The sequence below is a fragment of the Adelges cooleyi genome, unplaced genomic scaffold (assembly GCF_023614345.1).
Source record: "Adelges cooleyi isolate 19-005CV unplaced genomic scaffold, UGA_ACOO_1.1 ACOO_flye_CR_arks_rails_tigmint_CR_PRNA_9, whole genome shotgun sequence".
NCBI classification, from domain to species: Eukaryota; Metazoa; Arthropoda; class Insecta; order Hemiptera; family Adelgidae; genus Adelges; species Adelges cooleyi.
The window spans coordinates 7921273-7946821 of NW_026096579.1; the positions used below are offsets into that span (position 1 = coordinate 7921273).

Below are 25549 nucleotides of genomic sequence, written 5' to 3' on the forward strand. Positions count from 1 at the left end.
CTTTCTTGTCTCTTGGGTACGCTACTGCTACGGTTTACTAATTAAAATTCCTTACAATAGTTAATAGCTACTGATTGTTTTAAATTTTAATAAAACTAGTACATAATACAAATACAGAGTATGTATAGATATTACCTGTAAAAATACATCTATTATTAAACTCAAAGAATACCTAAAATATTTTTCAAATTATGTGTTTTGTATACACTTTAATTTTAGCTTAAACTTTAGTGCATACTTAAAATTACATCAACGAAGACTAGTATTTATTTTGTCGGATCATTATAGCCACTCTTATAAAAAAAAATTAATTTTTTTTTAAGCTTTGTTCGCATTTTAAGTGTTGTCATTCCTGAATTACTGTTCATAATAGTGTAACTAACGTTTGAAAAATGATTGAAACGTTTGAAAGCTAAACCGTTGTGGGAAAAATACTTAAAAAGCGATAAATGAAGACTAAAATTAGTTCCCAACTCAATAATATTCATTTGTTTCAGAGATTTAATTTTTTTTCTTTATTATCCGTTTCCAACAAAATATAGCTAACACTATAATCATTTAAACGCTTAATTTTTTATGTTCTTGCCTACAAGAGTAAATCAGCTGATAAGAATATGTATATATATGATAGTGATTGATACGGTGATTTACTGATAAGCGAATCAATCAATCAGTCAAAGACGAGATAAGTGAATTCCAAAGAGATTCCAAGTATTTGTGATAACAAGCAAACCGGATCCCCTATTTAAGTACAATTTTATATATGTTTTCTGATAGATATGTGCAAAATAATATTCAATATCGAAATGTTTATAGTAAATTATACAATATGAATTAGGCAAAAGCAATTTAAAATAATTATATGTGTCTCAATCCGGAGACAGGAATCCGAGGTATCATAAATCGTCAGACTTGACATTCAAAAGTACTATTTCTTGCCAAAAATTGTTTACCGAAGCGTTCTCTTTAGTATATATATTTATATAATTTTTAATTGATCAAATTTGTTGCCGATTTTTTTTTTTCTTAGCGCGTTCATCGATTTGAGTAAAATGGAAAGAGAAAAAACGCACAAGATCAAATACAATTTGGACATTGGCGGCGGCGAGTCGGCCGGAACACTGTGCTTGCTGCTCACCATAAGCGGCACGTCCAACTTGGAAATGATATCCGATCCCACCGAAAAGGAGATCACCGACCAGGATCAGGTTCGGCAGAGGTACTGCCCCGTGCGAACCCTGTACGACCTCCGGGATATCGGCATGCTCACTGTTCGGGTGTACAAAGCCCAAGGATTAACGTCGGCCGACCTCTGTGGCAAATCCGACCCGTTCTGTGTGTTGGAGCTGGTCAACGCCCGACTGCAAACCCACACGGAATACAAAACGCTATCGCCGACGTGGGACAAGATATTTGTCTTGTAAGTGTTTAATACACTATGTACAGCTGTGCTAATCTACCCCGCACGTCCCTGAACTTTATGCCCCCCCTCCCCCAAGACCCATTCCTCCCTTCACTGCATGGTTTTTTTTTATTTTTATGAAAAAATTAGGAACGATGAAACTTTTTCTACAAATATAGATTTCAAAACTGATAAGAGACTATTAGTGATATGAATATGATAAAAAAAGTCAAAAACTTTTCACTGGTAATACTTCTGTGGCTTGGAGCAAGAAGGGCCCATGTCAATTTTGTGCAAAAACGAGTTAGTCCGCTAATTGCAAAAATTAAATCATTCTTTATATACTGTGAAAAAATCACACTCTGAGGCCAAAAAATGAATTACTCATGAAGAGTTTGATAAAAAAAATTAACATAGAGCCTAATGGAAAATAAAAACTTTAAAGCTCATTTTCCGAAAGTTGCAAAAAGTGACATTGACCCTTCTTGCTCCAAGCCACAGACATAAATAGATGATTACTAAACCGAATTCGATTAGTAAAAATTCATACGAGAAATAACAAAGGTAATTATTATTTATGGGCGCATGGTTTCGTAAATGATTTGGTAAGCTTGAAATTTACTCCAAACTCAAAATAGTAATTGGGTTTGGCACCTATTTGTTTTTTTAACACATAAATGATGTTAAAATATGTTAATTAATACATCTATGACCTGTAAACATATTTTACTATAATATTACCATAACTATTGACTATTTTTTAGTCTTAATTATAGCCACCCTATACGACTTTAAAAATAAATATATGGCCATTTGCGACTCTTTTTTTTTTTTTATAAAACGTTAATGTTTACAGATAAATCAGGAAACATATAAACTCTATGTCTTAAATCTTAATTTCGACAGTAATTCGTAAAGGTATTTGCACAATATAATTACTTTAGGTAAAGTTAAAACGTTTCCGTTGGAAGGAAATAAAGTCTTTAAACGAGTCATTTGATTTCACTATAGTTAATCGTTAAACCCAAAAGAGAGTGATTAGAGGGGAGGGGATAGTGATAAGTGCAAATCGATAATCTCTGGATAACTGATGAAATACTCTATTGATAAGCTAATCAGCTGATAAGAGCTGATAGACGACCTAATACCTAATCATTAGACTTTCAACCAAAATATTATAAAAAATTAAAGTGTAAGCATGAAAATTAAATAAATTAAAAAATGTATACATATGTCTTAAAATATAAATAGGTACATATTGTATTAATATAAATATAATTGTGGGTTTTCGCTATAATACTTAAAGTAAATTACAATAGAATGTATTTTAAAACACAGTTTAAAGTGCTATAAGATTCTAGATATTTGGCATGATGATCATAAAGAAATAACCTTAAAAAATTGAAAAATTGAAAACAATTAAAAGTTTTATTTCTCTTTACCTTAATACAGTATCAACTTTTGGTCTCTTGTCAGAGTTGGGCATTTTCCAAATAATTTTCTATTTTAAGGGAAAAGTGTAAATGTGTTCGAATAAAAAAAAAACATTGGACGATAGAAAAAAAATACAATAGTTTCTTGGATAACATTATTCAAATACCAATGTATTGGAATGTCTATAGTTAATTTGCTTGTGAATTAAACGCTGTCTAACTCTGGCCCTTAACAATGCATTTTCCAAATAGAAATTTTCATTTTTTTTTTCAAATATAAAATTTAGCAATGTAAAAGACATCAACTCTGTGCTGGAAGTGACCGTTTTCGACGAGGATCCTGATTACAAAGTGGAGTTTTTGGGAAAAGTTGCCATTCCGTTACTTTCCATCAACAATGGCGTCCAGAAATGGTATCCTTTGAAGGATAAAAAACTCAGGTGTCGCGCAAAAGGAAACAATCCGAAAATCCTATTGGAAATGCGACTCGTCTGGAATCCGGTAAGGACATACTTGAACTCGTTTAAGACGGTAATATTAAAGTCTCACTTCCAAAATGGCCAATTTTGACCGGACAGTTGCGAGCCGTCATCAGGACTTTGAATCCAAAAGAAGAAAAGTACATGCAACAAGAAACCAAGTTCAAAACACAAACCTTGATCAACAACGTTATGAGACTGAAACTGTTGATCATGTGGCTCATCGAAATCGGGAAATACTTTGAGTGAGTAACAATACAAAATTATTTTATTACCTATTTTGAGCACCGAAAAATCTTTTTTTGACATAGATATGTCTTTTGGCTGGGGGTCAATAAGAAAATCTGTGCGTGCGGCGCGATCTAACGGTTGTTTTTTGAATGAAAGAGCTGATAAATAATAATCTGATAAGAGATGAGAGATAAGAGATAAGAGTTAAGAGTAGGTACACCTAATTAGGATACAAGATATACGAATATATATATATATATATATATAATACAGATGTAATGAGATATTAGGATATAATACAAGGATAGTCAAATGAATTTGTTAGGTAGGCAATTATTTACTGGCGAATCGCGGAAATTGATTTATGAAAAATTTTAAATATTGATAAATGTTGCCAGTAAATCGATTTATGCCAGAAATTAAAACTACTAAAAAACCTTTGGCCAGAACATATAATTAAGACTATACTATCATCATAATATAGCGCAAGGTGATTATTGATCAGAAATAATCATATAATTATCAGGACATATCCATGTATTGATGTATCTGCATGAAGTGTGGATACTCAGATTACTATAACACATTTTTCACGAGTACCTACTGTAATTTACTTACATGCATATGCCACTTTTCAAGTACAATAAAAGTCTACTTGCATTATTTGCCATGCTATCGCTCTGTTAAATCGACGTAGTGAACGCATTTCAGTTGTGGCTAAAAGCCAAAACAATAGAATAAAACCAGAAAATTTACAATGGAAATACATTGTTTGAGTACATATCGTTTTATTTAATACTTAAATGGAAACGCTATCGTATTAAAATATATGATGGTTTTCGGCAAAAGTCGCAGCGTTGTCATTTATAACGTTTGTGTAAATTGAGTAATTTTAAAAATATAACTTTTAACTTAATTAAATAATATTCCATTTAATACAACACTAACCGGGTTGTTTTAATTATAATAAAATATTTTATAGTTTTTTAACTGTATGTTGTTATTATTAAATACAATTCATTTTCTTGACATAAATTTAACTAAAATTAAAAACTAATTATTTGGTGGTTTTTAAGATAACATAGGTAATACATTTAGTTTGTTTGACTGATTGACATTATTTTCATTTTTCAAGTGTACAAGTCCTCTTGGTTCGGTTCAATAATAACAATTAAAGACATGACATTTATGTTTTTTAATTAGTGGTCGAATTCAAAGCAGGCCATTTTTCTTTTTTTTTATCTTTTGAACTTATTCACTAAAAATATGAATTATTTTTCTGTAGAACATTTTATGCGTTTTAATAATTGTGTACATAATTGGATGACCCTTAATATCAAGTTTTTTGACTAAACCAATAACGTTGTATTGTTTTTTTTTTTGTATTTAATTTTTATTACTTTTTAAGATCATTGGTCGTTTAAAACCAACTGTCTTGTGTTAAGACGAATCCTAGCTCGTCACAAATCTTTGGGAATTATTATAACCGGAAGTGCTTAAATGACTTCGATGCTAAACTATAGCCTATAGGTCGTGAATAATTGTTGAAAAATGTACTTAAAATTCACTTTATAGGCGATAAATGTGATGTTTAAACCTTATCGTAAAGGTCTTAAGCTTTTCGTGACGTAGCGGGAACCTTTCCCGTCACATCATAATAATGTTGATGAAATCATCTGAAAACAGATATTATGATAAGAAAGTGATATTATGAATACTGAAAATAGACTGATAAGGCAATTTTAATTGATAAAGAAATCAATTGATAAGAAATGATGTAATACGTTACCTTTTTCAACGCTTGACCTTAAAAAGTACCTTCCGAGTTCGACTTGTGGTCTTTTGTAGTGAAAAAAAGAAGATGAATTTAGAAGATATAAGATTTTTCGACGGGTTATCGCCATTCTTAAACTATCCGTTGGTTAATAAAAATTGTTTATAATTGAGGATTGAGCCGTTAGTTTGGTTGAATGTGTGTAGTTCACAAACGATAACACATTCCCATTGGTCTCAAACTATTATCAAAATGAAAATACCAACGTTTGTTTGTGTTATTTAAATGTTCAAAGGTACTGGGTAGAATGGGAATCTCCACTGCATACAATACTTGTTTTGATCACGTTTGTGGTGGGCTGTCAATTTTTCGAACCGTACATGGCACCTATCGCTTTGGTGCTGGTATTCCTTAAGTACTACATAAGCTATTCGTGGGATTCGTCAAGGACTTGCGAAGACGACGACGACCAACAAATGGACGAAGACGACCAGCAGGAAGACCAACAGTACGATCAGGACGATGACAAAACCAAGGTAAGGCGAAATTCAAAAGAAATGTAATAACCAAATTTGTCTTCTTCGCCTTGTGCTATAGAAGAGGACTATACTGTTATTATATCATCTTATTAAACTCTTCACTATCCCTGACCATTTCTTTGGCTACTCCACAACTATCTACTAACCTATTTATTTTTCACTACCAAAGGCACCTATGAGTTGGTTTGAACAATCGAAAAGTTGCCAATTGCTCATCTAGACTTTGCATTAGTGGTAGCCACATGACTTGTGAAATATCTCTTTTTTACGATGACTATACTGCATTTTAACTTCAAACACGTGTCATTCTATGTAAAACTGTGTATTAACAAACTAGGTAGGCATCTCGCTTATAGTGAAACAGCAGAGATGGTAACGGCAGGAGAGGTAATGTAATGATTAGTCTTATTGATCATGTCAACTTATTTATCTGGTAATAAGTTGACATAGTTGTGCGTTGGGTTTACAATTTATTGTAAATATATATGAAAGACATTGATCATGAATGCGGTTTTATGTGATAATCTTATTTTCTGTCTCTCTTATCAGTAAAATCTCTTATCATTCGCGCCATCCCCACCTCATCAGAATTTATCATTAGACACTATCCCATCAGTAATTAGTGTTAAGCTGCTAAACACAATATCGAAATCAATATTATTATTTTAGGAAGAAAAGAAATCGTTAAAGGATCGAGTGGTGGCCGTACAAGAAGTAACGCAGTTGGTTCAGAACACTATCGGCGACATTGCTTCGCTCGGTGAGAAAATTATTAAGTAAGTAAGATAAAGGCTTTTCGTCCGGCTTAAACAGGTTAACAGGTAAATAATTGTTTTTTTTTTTACAGTCTATTGAATTTTTCCGTGCCGTTCTTGTCGTATCTGTCCATTGTGTTGCTAATAGCCGTCACGGTTGTACTGTATTGCGTTCCAATCCGGTATCTAATAATGGCCTGGGGAATAAACAAGTTTACCAGAAAAATCCTCCGGCCTAACACCATACCCAACAACGAACTACTGGATTTACTCTCCAGGGTGCCGGACAACGAAGAGATGGTATGACGTAGTGTTTATAGAATTAATTAAAAATATATAACACAAATAAATATTTCTGGATACACAAATCCCATCGTTCGGCTTGAGATTACACGGTGTAAGATAATAATACTTAAGAAAGACTTTTAGAAAAAAACTGGCTAGAAAAACAATATGCTCAAACGGTTTTCAACTACCTCTGTTATGACTTTGAAAGTTGAGAATTTTTTATTTTGTTCTATTTCAATGAGTGAATATCAATGCAAACATATCAGTCCGTACTTATATATTTAGTTTAATAAAACATAATAATAATATTCAAATAATTGTACGCAGTACCAAAGGGATTTCAGAAAAAAATCTAACGGAAACAAAAACAAATGAAACGAGTGTTGAAATGGCAAAAGAACAATTAATTGTCGAACGAGGTATCGGTTTTTCAATAATTTATACGTTAATTTTATTTTAATATACATTATTGTAATTATTCTTTTTCAATATTGATTAATATATTATTGTTTTTAATCAAATCAAATCAAATTACCGTTACCTAGCACTACATTTACTACATGGAATATATTTTATGAATTATAACCTTACCAAAAGCGTCACTATGAAGAAAGTGTTCGGATAAATAAGGAAAAAACAGTTGAGTAGGAATTTAGTGATTATTAAAGAGAAATATAGGAGATCATTTGATATAGTCTAGTGATAAGGATAGATACTGATAAGCAATAATATAACTCGTGCAATTATTAGTCAAAGATTTGATAAGGCAAATTCCAAGGAGATTCTAATATAATAATTGCAATCCATAAATAAGGATTAGAAAATCATCATTAATGTTTTTTGATACTCTATAATACGCATATAAATATACAGTATACTCAATACTTTTACTCTTTAAGTCCGAATTAAGTTTTTGCCAAAAAATTGTCTGTACCTAATGCCCCGTGTAAAAGTAGTACCCATTTGTAGTGTCTTCTTATGACCAAAATTTATAAACTTTAAATTGCTATTATCCAATTAATTTTTACTATATGATTTTCGGTTTTAAATTACATGCTTGCTTAAAAAAACCCTTAATTTGGTCTACTGTGTTTATCTTTGGATTACAAATGCTTGGAATCACCTTGAGACTTTGTTTTGTCACGTCTATGGCTAATTATGCAAACGAGTTTGGCGACAGAAGACGAGCTGATAAGAGATAAAATTGGTTATCAATAAAGACTCTGTGATAAGAGATAACAATTGTAATCAATAAAGACTCGATGACTAGAGATAAGAATGCTAATTTGTTAGACGCCGTTAATCCCACTTTTTAATATTTTATGGGAATAGTTATGAAAATGTTAATAGCACAGTGAAAAGACACACAACTCGAAGAAATCATTTTATACATTCAGTCTACTTAAAAAAAAAAACAACAACCGCAAACGTTTTAATATTAATAAGCTTTTTGAGGTATTTTCAAAATTCAAATATTTGCTAATTGAACGCGTAATAGGTATATTAGAATAAGATTATCATTATTATTATTATTATTATTAATTGTATATTCCCGCCTGATTACAGATAAGTTACAAAGAGCTCAAAGCTAACGAAAACGCGGACGGCGATAAGCAAAACAAGGATGTTAAAAAGAAACAAAAGCTGTGATTTATTTTGGTGACACAATTTATAAATGTTTACAAGGTATTTTTTACTATTACGGTTGTTATAGTAATTAAGCCCTTAATGTTAAATATATTTATTGTCTATTGTCCACTGAAATTAAAAAAAAAAATTATTATGTCAAATTTAGAATATTTTCCAATTTTTTTTTATACTCTTCAATTTAACTATATTTTAGAGTTAAAAAAAATATAAGTAATATAAAAGCTGTTACATAAAATGTTTTTTCTTTTTATATTGAGCCTATTTTTTTAAATTTACATTCGATAGCACTGTTTTAAATAATAATATTTATTATATTATCTTTCATATTTTATCTAACTGTTATTATTATTGTATTATTATACTTGTTGATATTATGTCTTATACACTTTTTTTAATCTACGACGAGCATTTCAATAATTTTACTACACCAAGTCCATTCGATTTTATATTATTATTACTTATTGTTATTGTTCATAATTATTATTATCATTGAATTGTATTCAAGTAATTCTTTCAATGTTTGTATTGTTATCGATTGTCCTATATGAATTGTTTTAAATCGTGTTACGTTGTATACTGTAATAATAATCGAATACATATTTGTTTCTATTTATTATTGTGTTGAACAGGTTCGTTTTGTATTCTCCGGTTAAAAAAACATAAGAAGAAATCTTAAAAAAAAAATGGCCTTTGCCGAAACTTTTATGACAGGTATGCATAACGATTGCCTATGCGGAAGGCCGTGCAATAATCAAAATAAACTAACATTTACTACAAAATATTATGATAATGTACAGTAATAATAATACGTTTGATTGCTCATAAAGGATTTTTCAATAATAAAATTAAAACATTTAACTATTATTATTACAATCAACACTAAGAGTCTGCATACGACTTGGGGAAGTCCACTGGGTTTTTCAAGTCTACAAAACTTTTCTCCGAACCAAACTTAATGCCTGCGAAACGATAAAAAGATTAACAAAAATCACGATTTCAAACTACACAGTTCCATAAACCCAAAACAAGAGAAATCCGTTTATACTTGTTTTCAAATTCAAAAACTGTTCCAACGACGTGTTTTCGTCTGGCAATACATTATTGTTTTGCACGTGGGAAACACTCCTTTTTATGCGGTTGTTCGAACTAAAATTGCTGTGCAGCGACATTCCTTCGACTGACAGCGGCAGATTGTCCGGACCAAATTCCTAAGTTCCATGAAATACGTTAATTTAAAAATAAAAATAAATTATTATTATTTTAAAAACGTGTTCTTTTGCAAAAAAAAATATAAATAATAATATATTCAAATGAGATGGGAAGAGTGGAAGAAACGTTCTCCTCTTCAAGGAGAAACGTGCAGGTCTTGCATATTTTTCTTTGGCATCCAGCCACATGAACTCAATTTTTATAAGATTCGCTTATAACTGTATCATAAAGATAAGTGATAAGAGATAAGGAAAGATGATAAGAAATTATAAATGATAAGAGGCACGTCGACTAAAACGTAGCTGTAAAACATATTATATTCACATTTACAACAATAGTTTAGGATTTTTGCCAACAGCTAATACCGTTGTTTTTTTTTTTTTTTTTGGGGGGACCTGTTCAAAAGTAAATTAATCATCCGGCGAGTATTACACCCGCTGAACTCAATATTATACGGAACGCGCATTGCCTACAGTCGGCTGCTTATAAAAATGTCCACTATTAGGAGGCTGCCATTTTGTGAACAGCTATTGTTTTGTCCATGATATGACCTTGCCCTAACCTAACATTTTAATATGAGTCATGGAAAAGTAACGTTTATACATTTTTACTTTTCATGAAATCGGTACACAAAATGGCTGCCTCCCAGGCGTGGGACGTTTTTCAATCTGGATGTGCTTTCTATGATATATTGAGTTCAGTGATGAAAAATTATTGTAATAATATGTTTTATCGTTTACCAGACATTTTCCGCTGAGGCAAAAAGCATGACGATCCGGATCACCTCTGGCACAATCCGTACCGAAAGGGAACCATCCGGCTTCACCGTTGACAATGTAAAATCTATGAGGCACTGTTTGATCTTGGCAAGCCAGCCTACACGGCCTGTCCATATCGTCTAGGAAAATAAATACATTCAAATCAACAAACTTACCGCCGCACAAGTACAAGTAACCATTGCAACGGATTAAAATACGTTTTAATTCAACTTACCTGGAACCGAAGACAGCTGCATTCCTAAACCTGACAGGCGTTGCACTTTTTGACCGTATTTGGAGCAAATCGATGTCGCGTACTCGATCACAGTTTTTAAGCCGAACTTACATTGCTAAACAAACGTTTTTTTATGTAAGTAATTGTTGATAGGTTAGATAGAATTAGGATTAAATCTATAGTTTGGCAGTTGCACCAATAGCAGTAAAAATGAGAGAGAACAGATTAAATAGTGGACTGAACGCGTTGAAGAAAGTTGAAGGAATTAATATACTAAAAACGGGTAAAAGCGATTAGTGTAGAAGGATTTAGTGTTAAAGCCAGTAAGGAATAAAAACGTGGAGACGTGAAAGTAGTAGAGTCTATTAAGGACTTAGGAAGCCGTTTTTACTCGTATAGGATGAGGTAATGCGAATTAAGAAGAATACTGTGTAAATACCAATATACTAATGCTTTGGGCGAATTTTATCATCATAAATGTTACAAGTTGGAGAATTAATAATATTTTTATTTTAAAATTTTTAGCACTAAATATAAAGGAGCGAAGTACTTTCTGCTGAAATAATGATCATCATTAAACATTATAACGGCACGGCGGATGTTTGTATTTTGTTTTTTTTTTTTAATTTTGGCAACGTACAAAGTTTGGCTACAAACGTGCCAATGAAAAACGATGAAGTTTCCTAAGTTTTTGAAATTTTCAGTGTCTTAGCTCTGGCACATAACCGAAAAATTTGTCACGAAAAACGTAGGACGAAAAAAGCGTTACGCTGTTATCTGATAAGAGATAACAGATAACAGATTAGAGATATTAGAGTGTCACTAAACGAGACATGAAAACGCTCTTTCGTGGTTGCATACTCGGTTGAAAAATGATTTTATTATGTTTTACACTCACGTCCTTTTGCGGTCGACAAATCTTAATGCTGATCACCGGTTCGCAGGTTTTACACACTTTCCCTTCGATCAGTTTCAGTCCCATTGCCGGTACCATACAACTATAATGGCACACGGACTTTGGCTGCCACGTCCATTCGACAATGCTAGACGCCGCTGGAAGTAATGGCAAAGGCGGCGAAGGAGCATTCAACCGTTTAGGGGCTTCGTCTTGGGCCCCGCATGTCTTAGCTGCTTCCACGTAGAGCGAATCCGGCGTAGCCAAGTGATCACAAACGAACTCCTAATAAATGTTTGACTTGTTAAATTAGTAGATTCGTTTTATCTGACTGTGGTCGTTTTTGTGACGTACCTTGCAGAATCCTCCAATGCAATAAGTCGAGCCTTTGGTTTTTCTTATTTGACAAGTCGTGCCGTCCGGAAAAGACCATCCTCGACTTTTCGTACCACCTTTATACTTATGACACCAAACAGTGCACGCGTCTTTGGCTACATTCGAGAAAAATACAAAAGAAGAGTCAGGGTTATACTAAAGTAATTCGGTGGAGTCGTATGCAAATGTAGGTAATAAACTTGTAGACAAGATGATTGTGGATGAAAAAAATAGGATACTCAACATTCTTAAAATTATCAGTACAACTATTATAAATAAAGTATAGTTGATAATCCCGAAAATCCAACAAAAAAAAAACCAATAATTACTTACGGTCTGAACTGATTTTTTGAAAACCGGTACCTAATAACTCTGTATCATATTGTTTGGCTCTTAAACAAACTTCATTGGCAAAATCTTTTATAGTTAACTGAGGTGCGTTTGCACACTAGAAAAAAAACAGTAACCATAATAATGATATGTTAAAAGCAAACAATTATTTGAATAAAAATTGATCTATATTTTGTGTTACTTGTTCTGTAGAGCATGATTTATATTTCTGATCGCCTCCGGAACACGTTTTACCGCCATTTTCCGGCCTAAGACAAATTGGACAAAATTGCAAATTAAAAAACAATAATGGCATAATTTAAATATCGTCTTATAATTTTCCCAAATGGGATTCCAACTAGGTTTCCTGTTTAGGTATTTTGAATTAGAAATCCCCACGTTACAGGGTCCTAATCTTTTGAATTCGAAAAGTCGGATCTAATTTCCCCATAAAATTCCCAAACAAAAAGATATCCTACTGTGCTCTTGTAAAGAAATCGTTGATCAAGTAACCTGCAGGACGATCATTCAGTTCTCTATAGGGTATCCTTTAAGAATTCATAATTTCTACATAGCAATATTCAAGGGTATCATTCGGATTTCCTGTGTCATTTTATTTCCTGGCTATTATAACTGAATACTCGCATAACTTTTCGCCTGAACTTGGTAAAACCCGTTCGACTTAACACGACGTGACGAGCCAAGACAAAAAGGGTTAATATGACTACACCGGGTGGTAGTTTACCTAGGGTTGTTACACCGTCTGAGCGAGGTCGTTATGCCGGTACTTCCACTGGTCAAGTCGTTTTTGTCTCCTAGCAAGCAAGACGAAGCACAATCCGAGTACGGTGTCCAGTCGCTCCAACCGCCGTCGATGCTTTGGTGAGGAGCGAATCCAGCTTGCAGAGCGGACAACCCTTTGTGGACGCATCGACCGCTTCGGCACCACTATATTGATACAATGGGGAACATTATTCGAGAGAGTGCATTTAAATATTTTGTAGCTGTTTGCCATGGCCACAAAGTACTAACTTTGTCCGGACCGCAAACGGTGCCTTCTAGTGCCGGGTGTGAAGTCCAAGTGTATCTGTCTCGCTGACAGTGCAAATCCCGGCAAACTTCTCCCAAGTCTTGACTGGAAGCGTGCACGCTCCCGCGGCCGTACTTGAGCATACACTGTTCGTGCGAATCGAAACGCTCGCCGGGAAGTCTGCCGTGTTGTTTGTGGTCCAAAAATTCGGAAGAACCACCGCCGTCGAACAAGCAAACTGCCTGAGAACTCCTAAAAAATGATGACGATGTTAAAAAATGTATTGTATTTGCATACAGTGATCGGATAACAAATCCAAAGACATAATTTCCGTCACGATAAATTCATAGCATTGATATAATTAGTAAATCCTCAATTATTTTTATTTGCTCTGGCCGGGTTGCACCAAATATTAAGTTAAAATAAATTCTGTTGCATAAGCCATGTTTTAAATTTTATCTGTTGTTGATAATGTACTTTATAACGAGATAAATTAATAAAGGGTCATTTATCGCTGTGAAAAAATATATGTATAGTTAAATTTTGTTATCAATGTTTTGCGTTAAAGTGGTGACAATGGAAATGTGCGTTATCAGTTTATCATTGATTAGACCCTGCAATAATATTAACTCCTACTGCTGATTGCATTTATTCGATAACCAGTATACTGGCAATAACCTTAATATAAAACAACGATTGAGCAACACTAGTAAATTTAACAAAAGATAAAGTTTAACAATAGTTTGTTTATTACAGGGGTAAATCATTTACCAATAGATAACGACAAGTTTGGTGCAACCGGGCATTAGTCTGCTAATTCGTCTGTATTTAGTTAAACTGTTCTTATATTGATGATTTGATACATGATCTGTTCATCCTTCAGATCATAATTCATGACCGTGCCCTTTTTCTTCCTTTCCTCGTTATTTGTAAAATCCACTTACTTCTTCTTCTCCTTTGGTCATTTCCAAATGTCTCTACTATTTAATCGCTATTATTCCTTTTATAGACATTTGATTGCACTCATTTAAATCTGCGATTTGAGCTATGGCTCGACTGTCAACCAACCTCATTAATACTACTTATTTCCAATTAAAATGATTAAAAACTATCATTAACCCTTTCCCATAAAAAAAAAGTACCAAGCGAAACTTTATTTGACATTTTTATTTAATCATCCGACTTCTACGTCCTTGTAAGTTGTATATTTCGGTTTGATTTATATCTGTGTCTGTCCTTTATGTCCTTGGATTTTGTATTTTGTCCTAGGTTGGTTTACAACATATTATTACGAATTTTGATAACGTGTAATGTTCATAAATTAGCTATCCAAAAAAAAAAAACTTGCTTTTTTAATAACCCTATTTAATACGTCTGGAAAATAATTGTCATCGCAAAATAATTTTGAGTAATTTCGTATGATTTATACGACGGGTGTTCAATTTCAAATTATGCGAAATTGATGGATTTTAGTTTTTTTTTTTTGTACTCACTGTAAAAATTTCTCCAAGTACTTGTGACTGCACGTGGACCAAGTAATTTTACCACTTCCCAAAGTCGGTGACATTATGTAACTTGTCGAATCGCAATCGTTGTCGGACGCAGCTCCGTCGTGTCTCATTCCTAAACTGTGCACGTATCATATTTACTTAATTTCATATATTTTGTACTCGAGAGAAACGGATCGATCCCAATCCGTGTGATCTAATCTAGAAATCTTCTAAAATTACAATACAGCCTAAACGTCCTTGAGTGTACTTGAATGATCTACAATGTCGGTACAAGAGACCTACTGATACCCGTTCGACCCGAGACACCGTGGATGCATTGATGCGGCGCGACCACGTTGTAAAGTGAAAGGAAGGTGGCTGCAGAATACAGCAGACCAGTTGACTGTTATAATAATAATTATAGAGTAATGCTAATGCGGCACGACGACCTAATCTTTTTAAACGTCCGTCAATGTACTTTACACATAATATTATTAGAGCCAATAAGCGGTGTTAGTCGTGAATAATTAATTACTTGTGACCGATTTCATGGGCGACCACGTAGACGCTCTCGAAATGACGACCTTCGTTTACTGTACAACTGCTGGTTTTCGTACACATCCCTGCGACTGGAGCAAGTCCTAATAAATCCAAAAATATCAATAGGTACAACGAGTATGTACTCTAGTGGACCCAACCCCTGTCGTATGTTACTTACCGACGACTTGATTGCTAATTTTGCCGTTTTTGCCGGCCACGAACAAATCCAGTCCGGTCAGAATGACCGCGTGGTCCCAGTGCAGCGGATCCGAGTCCAAAGGAGGATTTTCGGTTTGCTGCCATTTGCAAAAATCGCTCAAGAACCGGTCGATGTCGTTGGACCTGTTCAAACCCTCGGGATCCGTGTGCAGGATTTCCAGTCGTTTCAGGATAAAATTGATTTGTCTGCCCAACGAAGGGTCGTGGTACAGCAGGTCGACCTGAACGAAATCCGCACCGGGGATTAGATGTAAAAGTTCATTGTGCAAAAACCGTTAAGAAAACAACAATCCTAAATTGACCGTAATATTTTCACATGTTACATCTTATCCCCATCAGAGCATGAAACCCTCAAAACGGGGTAACCCAACGAAGGAGCAGTTGAGATTAGTTAGGTAGGGTTAGGATAATATAAAAAACGAAACATAAATCTAAAAGCCTCTAATTTATTTTCAAAAATGTTAAGCCCATTGAAGGTTTTCCATTTATTTAGTAACTAACTTTTTTAGTTTTAGCATTTTATGAACAATTATTGCTCTCAATTCTGACCTTTTTATAGACTTTTATTCACATTGGGAACTCTTTTGTTTTATACACACTCTTGTCACTTAACACTGTCCTTCTTGCTTCTTCACATTATGTTCTCTATTGTTAATATTAATATTATTTTTACACTTCGCTTCTTTAAAACAGTTCACAGCACATTTATTAGACATTTTCAATTTCTACAAATATGTATGGAATTTCACGTTCGTTAAAAACGGATTAAAATTAACATGAAACATGATTTGCTTAGCATTGTAAACTAGGCTTTGAAGATGTGATTGAGTAGGTATAACAATCTCGGATTAGGAATCGTGCCAAGGAATGCAACTGTCGTCATTTCCAAAAAACGTCTTCATTCCTAATTGATCTCATATGCAATTTTTAAATTAGAATATTTTCATTGCTACAATTTTAGGCTTCTTGGTCGATGAAGTCTTATTTTTTTTTTTTAGTTTTAACTTGAGATTTTTCAATAAAGTACCTAACTCCTTACAATATACAGGTGGTAAAATTTCGGGTTATAGTCTAGAATTGTGTTTTTTTTTGTTTTTAATAGTGCATGAAACTCACAGCGTTCACCATGGCCAAAACGAACCGAATGACTTCTTTTTCTGTGTTCGATTCGAAACTGACAGCCATCAGCCTGTAGAGGTCTTGGTCCACGAATATAGCTATTTCCAAGTTCAACACGGTGGATGACCACGTGTCTCTTTTTTGTCGACTCTCGATTAATCGGTCGCCGAATTTACCAAGTGAATCTTTTAGCTCGGTCGCGTTTACAATCCGAACAATTACGTGTGGCGTTTCATCTGGGTCGTGAAATCGTTCCGGTAGAGGACTTATGGCGTAATACTCGTCATCGTCTGACTTGAGAATACCCCTCTGGAAAAAAATGGACGTTTTTTCAACCATATAACATGTTTTAGCTACGTCATCGTTCAATAAAAGTCATCACGGAAAACCTTAACGAAATAAAGGGGAGGCGATTAAGGGAAATAAGGGCAGAACATACGGGCGAATCAACTAAAAAGTGATAAATTACCGATGTGTATGACTAGTTTCTTATCAGTGGGCGAGATTCATACTGATAAGGAAGGCAGGTCACCAGAAACATCCTAGGTTTGCAAGCTACAGTTTAGGAAGAGAGGTTACAGATTTAAAGTCAAATTAAAAAAATTAATTTATAAAGATCTGATAAGAAACTTGTCATTCGAATTGCATGCAATTTGGGAAAAGTGGTGCTATCGCGAATTATTGGATATCAACTGATAAGAGATAAGACAGTGATAAGAATAGTAATAGAAACTGATAAGAGATTTATGAAAATGATAATTTACATATTTTCTTTTCAGAAATGTTTTGAAAAAAAGAAACATATCGAGTGCGTCGTGATTGAAGTGAAACCTTAGATAGAACCTCAGATAGAGAGGAACAGCGCTGATCGGAGAAAGGAGGGGGTATAACCTCTTATCGGTAATCTCTTATTATTTATGATCTATGGCGTAACAAACAGACTTACTATTCCGCTGCAGACGTCCAGGGCGGCGACGTGGGGCGAAAAACTATGGTAATAACCGCAGTCCGTGTCGTTCCACGTATGTTCTACGATTTCCGACTTCCCAGCCGTTCTTTTCAGCACGACAAACTTGTCGTCGAGGAGACTTGGGTTTTTCCGCAAATCCAACCGGAAATGCCGGTCCAACCGATCCACCGTCAGGTTGACCGGCCCGTCGGTCAGGTCGTTTACATTCAAATATTTCACGCCGAAATGTCGACCTGCGAGCATACGTGAGTGTTGAACTATATCGACATGAATTATTATTTACAAAAAAAAAAAAAATAATACATATATTATATAGCCGAGAGCCGTAGCAAGGGTGAGGCGACTGAGGCTAAACCTTGAAAAAAGGTTTTCTAAACTAAAAATATTGGTCCACCTTATTTTCAGGTGGCACTTACAAAAGTCTTACTTAGAAAAAACAATTTGTTTTAATTATTCAATCATCTAATGGTTTTATAAATTTAACGCTTGTGCGCTTGATAATTGTTATTACTATTCTTATCAATATTGTTGTAACGTTTTTGTGCGGGAAAATTAATTTTTTAAACATGAAAAAGACATGCATTAACAGCACGCAGTGCGGTAAATTATATTCCTGGCCGTATTAAATCCGCAACAGTTCTTGAAATATTTCAGCTGATTCAAGATTACAATTCAAAAAAATCGTATCCCAACGAAAGATATCTTTCTAATCTTTCTAAAATCTTTTTGACAATGCCTGTAACTGTAGCCACACTACAGCAAACACAGACTCATAGAGAATTATTTGAGATCAACTATGGGACAGGAACGACTATCAAATTTGGCTATTTTATTTAGACAAAAAATGAAGTTGCCGAAGATTCAATTTTGGGAGGGGGGAGCTTGAATTATAGCATATGTACACGAAATAAGTTTCAAAAAAAAAAAAAATGGTAATATTTAAATCGCGTTATTATAACATTTAAAAGCGTTGTATTAATATTTCCCTAGTATAGTAATATGTTGTTGACCTCATCTGTAACCACGGAACCATAACGTTAGGTTAATGAACAATATAAAAAAAAAAATCATACATTATAATTTTTTCATTATTATTTTATATCCGTTTATAAACAGTTTTTTTTTTTTTTGTCCCGCCCAGGCCAAGAAATTTTGTAACTATTTTAAACACATGTACACTAATAACTATTTACATATTTTCACTTTTTTCTTTTACCCTTCACACTCTGTCGCCTCAACGTGATAAAATTACAGCTAATACCAATATACAATATAGATTGGTGTGCGGAACTAAAGCCTAATGGTTCGATGGCTTACCCGCGTCGGACCCGACGAAATGTCTCCATTCTGATGGTGTTAAATGTTCAATTAGATTCGTCTCGTTGATCTGAAACCGATTTTTCGTTACGTCAGTTTTTACATTGTTAAAACGGATTAATTGTGAGAGAAAAAATGAGCATTTTTTTATATATAATATACAGTATACATATTATCGTATTAGTCAAGACGTTCCCCGAATTGTATTTCATTAATGTTATATAGAGTGGATCGTGATCTATTTTACACCCCAATCGGATCGTCGTTGCACTGAACCATGTTACGTTGTAGGAGATTACGCAGTTTTATACAGGGTGATCCATTTGATGTAAGACCATAAGCAATTTTATGACATTTTTCAAAAATAACGTTAAGATTTCACTCTATGATTTTATCAAAGCTTTGAAATGTACTGTACACGTGAGAAGATTTATTTTTTGCAAACATTATCACAACAGTTAAATACCTTTTTTAAATTTGATATAACCGGTTTTCTAGTCAAATTCCTTCTATGGATAAATTTTGAAACCGACAATTTAATTGTTTTTTTCTCACATATGACTGGTTTTAAAATTGACATTATCAGATTTGTAATTTTAAAATCAACCACAATTTTCCCTTGTCAGTTTATATCAATTATAACCTTGTTTGATGTTCAATATATTTTGCACAAAACCGTGTAATACAGTGTAACCATTTAGGAAAGACAAAAAACCCGTTTTAAAAAATTGGTCTTTTAGCTGGTCGTGAAAATAGACGCCTCAATAAATATTAATTGTAGTATATCTTAGGTTTTCCAAAACCTAGTAACCAATAAAATTTTTAATTAACACGGATAACCAGACACAGTGAAATCTTTTGAGATAAAGATGGACAAGCGGTTCTTATCTACCTACTCAAACACGGTGACCGTGACAGTGGTGATCCGAACGAATATTGATGTTAAATTCAAGTCTTTACAAATTCATAAGACAAACAATAAGAGATTGATGAAAATTAAAAAATTCAAACGCTAACGTTTTTTTTCTTTCAAAAGTTTCGTCCATGCTCGTTTTCTGAGAAAATTAGTGTCTTGCATCAGATGAATCACCCTGTATACAACCGTATAATTATTATTTTACATATTTCTTCTTAGGCAACGTTTTCCAGTATTTAGTACAAACACAATTGGATACACGCGCGCTTTGCGGCGTTTAATATTAAAATATTATTATTATTATTATTATTACGACAACTCGGTTAAGATTTGTGTCAAAAAAAAATTGAAGAAAAAAATATTATATTCTCTAAGGCTAAATACCGCGCGAGGCCAACGTCCTTGAAAAAGAATATTATAATATAAAAAATACACAACAAGAGTAGTAGATACATGCGCTCCGTGCTGGGTTTTTGTGAACTCTGGACAATATTATTATATCCTTATTTTGCCCAGGAAGTTTTTTGATGAACGCACAGCGTTGAACATTAAATAGAACCATTAGACATTAGCGTAACGACTAACATGAACACATTCGGGGTTAATTACCTATTGTGTTTTAACTGTTAGATATTAATTACACATAGGTAAGACGAAAACGTTAGTACATAATGGAAATCAAGTACACACATTAAAGACGGGCCGAAGTCACTAAAATCTTAGACTTTTAACTTAATTGTTTTACCATTATAGTCACTCTTGTAACTTTTACATCAAACGAATAAAGTATTGAAAATAAAAAAAAACAAGTAACAATATGCATGGCGAGCAACTTAAAATTCCATATTACATTTCCCCCGTTATTAAGTTTTAGCTTAATTAATTACTTTTTTCATACATCAACGTTACTTGAATATAAACATATTTGTTATCTAAAATTGCCATATTTTCTTTTTAAGGTTAACTAGTTAAGTTTTACTTGTTCAATGTAACGCTGCGCAGTAAATATTTACTGTACAAAAACAGCAAATGTGTTGTTATTTTGCTGACAGCAATATTATATTTGTTATAATTAACTTAAGTCTCAACCTAAATTAAATAATTTTCCCAACTCTGCACTTTGGACTTATTTCTAATCTTACTATAAATCACACCGTTGCGCTTGTGTAATTTAAACTGAACACATCACTGAATCCAATCAGTCGTTTTAATTATTCAATTCCAAATAGCAAAATTATATTTTGTATAGTAATATTACCTTTGCATATAGTTGGCATAGGAAGACAGTTATGGGTCTTATATATGTAAGCAAAAAAAAATTAAAACTTAACCATATCAGACTGTGTTCTTCTTTGTTACCTGAAATTCTCCGTCGTTTTATATGCTCATGCTTAGTGAGGTCTGACTTAATTATCTCAATATTCTCATTTCAAGTTCACTTCCCAGATTTTTCCATCTCATCCAACTACACTATTAATTTTACTCGCCTAACCTTCTTCATGATATCGTATAAGGTACTTATTCCCGTATTCTATGTACTATTAGCCATCCGAGCATAATATCGGTTTCCCATCTCGTATGTGCCCTCGTTACTGAACTTGAATTTTAGGAGTTCTGTTGCAGAGTTTCAGAGACATACTCAGACAAATTTGAAACCGCATAACCTAATTTATTCGTATGAACGCACAATTCAATTTTTTTCACCTGTCCGTCCACCGAATAGAGACTAGGTCGAATAAATCTCTTTACCTCGGTGCATTGAAATAATATGTTACACGAATTGTGTTCTATTGTACTGTGCTTTGCAAGTCCTTGAAAATTGGTTCGAATATAGAAATTTTTTTTTTTTTTTTGCATTACATCGGGTTATCAACCTGTGCGACCGGATTTTATAATATGGAAAGTTTGCCGGTTATATAGTGGAAAATGTTTGGTTATATTGTATTTATACATATTTCGAACGACCAATACGACACAATGAGTGTTACTGATGCGTGCAACACTTGTCCTAAATGATGAACAAGGCTGCTATGGAAATGTATAAATATATAAACTTTCATCGAAAGCTACCTACATAAACCGAAAAGGGTCGGTACGATTTCTTTGTCCGTGTTGTCCAATCGCATTTCATTCCAACTAGGCACTGGTTTGTTAGGTTAGTAGAAATCTTAAGGAGAAGTTAACACGTTAATTGTTTATCTACCGATCGGTCAGCTCAAACAATGGTCCGATGGGTTCGGGAAACAGGATGTACAATGTAAAAGTAAAAGGCGTCTCTGATGTCTCTGATACATTTAGAAAATAATATTACCCGTTTTTAGCCAGGTAATTTTTGCGATTATTACCGCATAATAATCATAATAATATAATATAGCGCTATCGTTACTTTCGTTATTTCGATTTTTACAAAAGATAATAATATTATATTGTATATGTAATTCCGACATTGAAATCGTCAGAGATGATGTTTTCACCGGCAGCTGATGCGGTCGATGAGCATGCTATATTATGGTACTTATACGTCTCAGTAGTAGATGTACAATTTTCCGTTCAAATATCTATTTTGTTTGTTAATTAGTGCAGAAACGCCTTCGGACGGACGGTAACTTTTGGACATATACTGAACTGAAAACGAATGTATTAATTGTTTGAACGAAGAAAGCTGTTTATGAATAATTATGCATGATAAATCATATACAGTTGGTGTGCAATCATTGATTAAACCCCACTCGTGGCCAACGTACATTCCAAAGGAGGATTTCATTTTTAGATATTATTAAGCATGAGAGTGCGCCCCTTCCTACATTTTCCCCATTTGCATGGAGGATTGTTGGCCACCACTAACAAGAGGAAGGCTACATAATATCGACATGGTTGCGAAATCAAAAAATTATTAATAAGTATTCTTTTGTTTATCGAGATTTGCATTAATTATAGATATCACAAACAATGTAGTTTCGTCCCACACAGAGTTGGGTGGATTTTCGGTAAATGTATTTATGTAAAAAATTATTTCAATGATTGTTTCATAACTAATATGAATTTAAAATTATTTGTCAATTTGTATTCGAGTAAATTATGAATAGCATCAATATAATAATGTTTAATTTAATTACTGTGTTATTTAGATGATCCCAACTAAGATCCCTTACAGCGATTTAAAAATACAATTTTTTTTCTTTTGTTTTTCAACAATTAAGAGGAAATATTTTAGCTAAATAATTTAACTAACGTTAGTTTTTAATTTGGTGGTGTAATTCTAAGCAAAAGTACATTTTTTTTAAATAATCAAAAATTGTTATTTTAATGACATAATATTTTTAATTGTTAGCTGCTAATTTACACAGTTAGATAGAATACAGAAATTGTTGAGTTTTTTTATATGAAAAAAAATTAATTTTACTACCCTAATTTAAAATATTTTCATTAAATTTAACAACATTTTGTAACTACATTTTTGAAATATAAATAATGTCTAGCAATTATTTTAAGAATGATTTCAGTAAGTTGAAACTTATGTTGACAATATTTTAAAATATTTAAGAACATATTTGTGTTTTTCACAGTATATTATTGTACATTATTTTCACAATACCAATTGGCATTTTATAACATTTTTACTATATTTTAAAAATATTATTCTATTTTATGTTATTACGTATTTTTTTTTTGTTTCTGTGTGGGATCAAATATTATATCTAATATTATACTTCATATCTATATTATATTACATACTAATGATTGTTAGATTTGCAAGTAATCGCGATCCACATTATAGTACAACTACCTTGATAAACTTATTTTTATGATATGACAACGATAGAAAAAATAATAATAATTATAGTAAATCGAAATCATTGACCCTAAAACTCAAGGATTTTTTAACATGGTATACAAAATATATATATATATAAATATTAAATACAGAATAATACCATCATAATATAATTTCTAAAATAGTCTGTGACCAAAGCTTGACCGTATGCAAAATTGTACGTTCAACTAAACTATTATAATAGAATATTACTAGAAACAAATTTTAAAACCTCCATTAATATAATGAAAAACGTGTTCTGTTGTATTTAACGAAAAAAAAATTGAAACATACAATTATTATTGTTATTACATTGAACTATTGTTGTGTAAGATTTAAAAGGTTTATAAACCAGATTCGTTTATTTAGGAGTAATTTGTATTACATAACAAAACACTTTAACTCATAAATTTGTTTGGTATTTATGTTTAATAATTACATAGAGTCAGAAATTTAATTTTATAAAAAAAAATGGTGACAAAAAGCCAATATTATATCAATAAACTTAATTTGAAGTTAAAAACGTTGTTAGATAATAACGACAATACATCAGATGCAATATTTTTGTAAATTTAAACAAGTTATAGTTATAAAATTACATTAAATATTATAACTAGTGACAAATTAAGTGATGGGGTTTAGTGGTGTGATCGTTTAAGCCAGTTGGGATCAATCAATGCTAAATCATTAAGCCCAATTGCTTGACTTATGTTTTTAAAACTTTTAAATTTGTAGACACTTGTAAAAATAAAAAAATAAAATTTCGTAATTAAAATGTTTACAAGTGTTCAAAAGTTATCTAAAGTTTCTCTGATAAGTAAAACAAAAGTTACTGATTATCACTTGTTTTCTAAAATATTACTAATTTTTTAGAAAAAAAAAATAATCTTCCATCAGTTGTTGTGCATAATACTTTTTTCTCAAATCTCAGAAAACTACGGTTGTTTGTACAATTTTTTTTGTTGAAATATTTTGACAAAAAAACAGCTATTACCTTAACGCTTTGAACAGATTGCAATATCCACAAGTGTACGATTGCGAACAAACCGAAGAAAAACTGCATTATTTGTCACTGTTTTCATCACTGTAAGTTTTTCAATTTGACAATCGCGTTAAAACTAGACACAAAGTCGAACATCTTTGTGGCGATTTTCGTACTTTGTCTGTTGTTGCAATGAAATTTCACCATGTTTGCCGTTTACAAAAGATGGAAGATTTTTATGGCGACCGACCGGCAAGAGACAAAAAATATCAAACGCTATTGAAAAAAAATTAACACTCTTAACATAATTTATTAGATATTATTATAATTATTTTATTTTATTGTTTGTTATTCGCAGACATAATGCATTCGCTGGACTAGATCGAATGGCGTCCTGTTGGATACTGACTGACGGCCTGCGCCGGTGTGAAAGATACCGTGCAAGCAAAAATATACAGTATAATATAACATAATAATGTAGGTATAGAGTGTATACACAGGTATGTAATAAGATACCACTGCTTAAAAAAAGTACCACATAATTTGAACAATAATAATATTATGACAAGAGTTACCTTACCGGCGTTAGGTACGTTCCTTGTACTTTGCAACGAGTAAAAATTAATTGTTTTTTTTTTTTTTTCATCTCGTTAATTAAACTCCAATTACACTATCCTTATCGAATCGTCACATGCGACCATCAAGCCGGGCAATTATTATTGTTACTCAATTATTACACTACAACGTTGTATTGTATAATAACAATACAACAATGTGTGCAAGATGGGTTTTGCCAAAG

At 32.7% G+C, this 25549-nt stretch overlaps 2 protein-coding genes across 8 annotated transcripts in view; one reads left to right on the plus strand and one right to left on the minus strand.

The window, feature by feature from the left end:
- LOC126847105 (multiple C2 and transmembrane domain-containing protein) overlaps positions 1 to 8968 on the plus strand; it is a 36864-nt gene extending 27896 nt beyond the window's left edge. For 2 of the 6 annotated variants that reach the window (XM_050587155.1, XM_050587157.1), the window contains exons 12-18: positions 1031 to 1420; positions 3123 to 3336; positions 3414 to 3559; positions 5615 to 5855; positions 6528 to 6634; positions 6706 to 6913; positions 8468 to 8965. In XM_050587155.1, coding sequence (XP_050443112.1) covers positions 1031 to 1420; positions 3123 to 3336; positions 3414 to 3559; positions 5615 to 5855; positions 6528 to 6634; positions 6706 to 6913; positions 8468 to 8551 — 1390 coding nt within the window. In that variant the 3' untranslated portion in view covers positions 8552 to 8965. Of the gene's footprint in view, positions 1 to 1030; positions 1421 to 3122; positions 3337 to 3413; positions 3560 to 5614; positions 5856 to 6527; positions 6635 to 6705; positions 6914 to 7228; positions 7321 to 8467 lie in introns of all 6 variants that reach the window. The other 4 variants (XM_050587156.1, XM_050587154.1, XM_050587153.1 and 1 more) reach the window with 4 other exon arrangements.
- A 176-nt stretch (positions 8969 to 9144) lies between these two features.
- Positions 9145 to 25161, minus strand: LOC126847106 (A disintegrin and metalloproteinase with thrombospondin motifs adt-1-like). Of its 2 annotated transcripts, none has more exons than XM_050587160.1 (17): positions 24763 to 25161; positions 19039 to 19108; positions 17698 to 17954; positions 16749 to 17060; positions 15592 to 15853; positions 15409 to 15514; positions 14877 to 15011; positions 13386 to 13635; positions 13099 to 13301; positions 12556 to 12622; positions 12357 to 12471; positions 12003 to 12139; positions 11652 to 11933; positions 10754 to 10868; positions 10501 to 10658; positions 9597 to 9759; positions 9145 to 9510 (listed from the first exon to the last, which is right to left on the minus strand). In XM_050587160.1, exons 1-17 carry the CDS (start codon positions 24829 to 24831, stop codon positions 9431 to 9433), a joined length of 2781 nt encoding a protein of 926 aa, XP_050443117.1. In that variant the 5' UTR covers positions 24832 to 25161; the 3' UTR covers positions 9145 to 9430. The 2 variants fall into 2 exon arrangements, with proteins under 2 accessions (XP_050443117.1, XP_050443116.1); XM_050587159.1 differs by having other exon boundaries at positions 17698 to 17978.
- Between the last annotated feature and the right edge of the window lie 388 nt (positions 25162 to 25549).

Bases quoted from the DNA above. Each gene is read 5' to 3' on its own strand.
- LOC126847106 (XM_050587159.1), bottom strand. From the start codon at position 24,831: ATGCAGTTTTTCTTCGGTTTGTTCGCAATCGTACACTTGTGGATATTG. The intron at 12,472-12,555 runs GTAACACAAAAT...TTTTTTTTCTAG, and splicing joins AATCATGCTCTACAGAACAA to TGTGCAAACGCACCTCAGTT. The intron at 10,659-10,753 runs GTAAGTTGAATT...TTATTTTCCTAG, and splicing joins GCAGCTGTCTTCGGTTCCAG to ACGATATGGACAGGCCGTGT.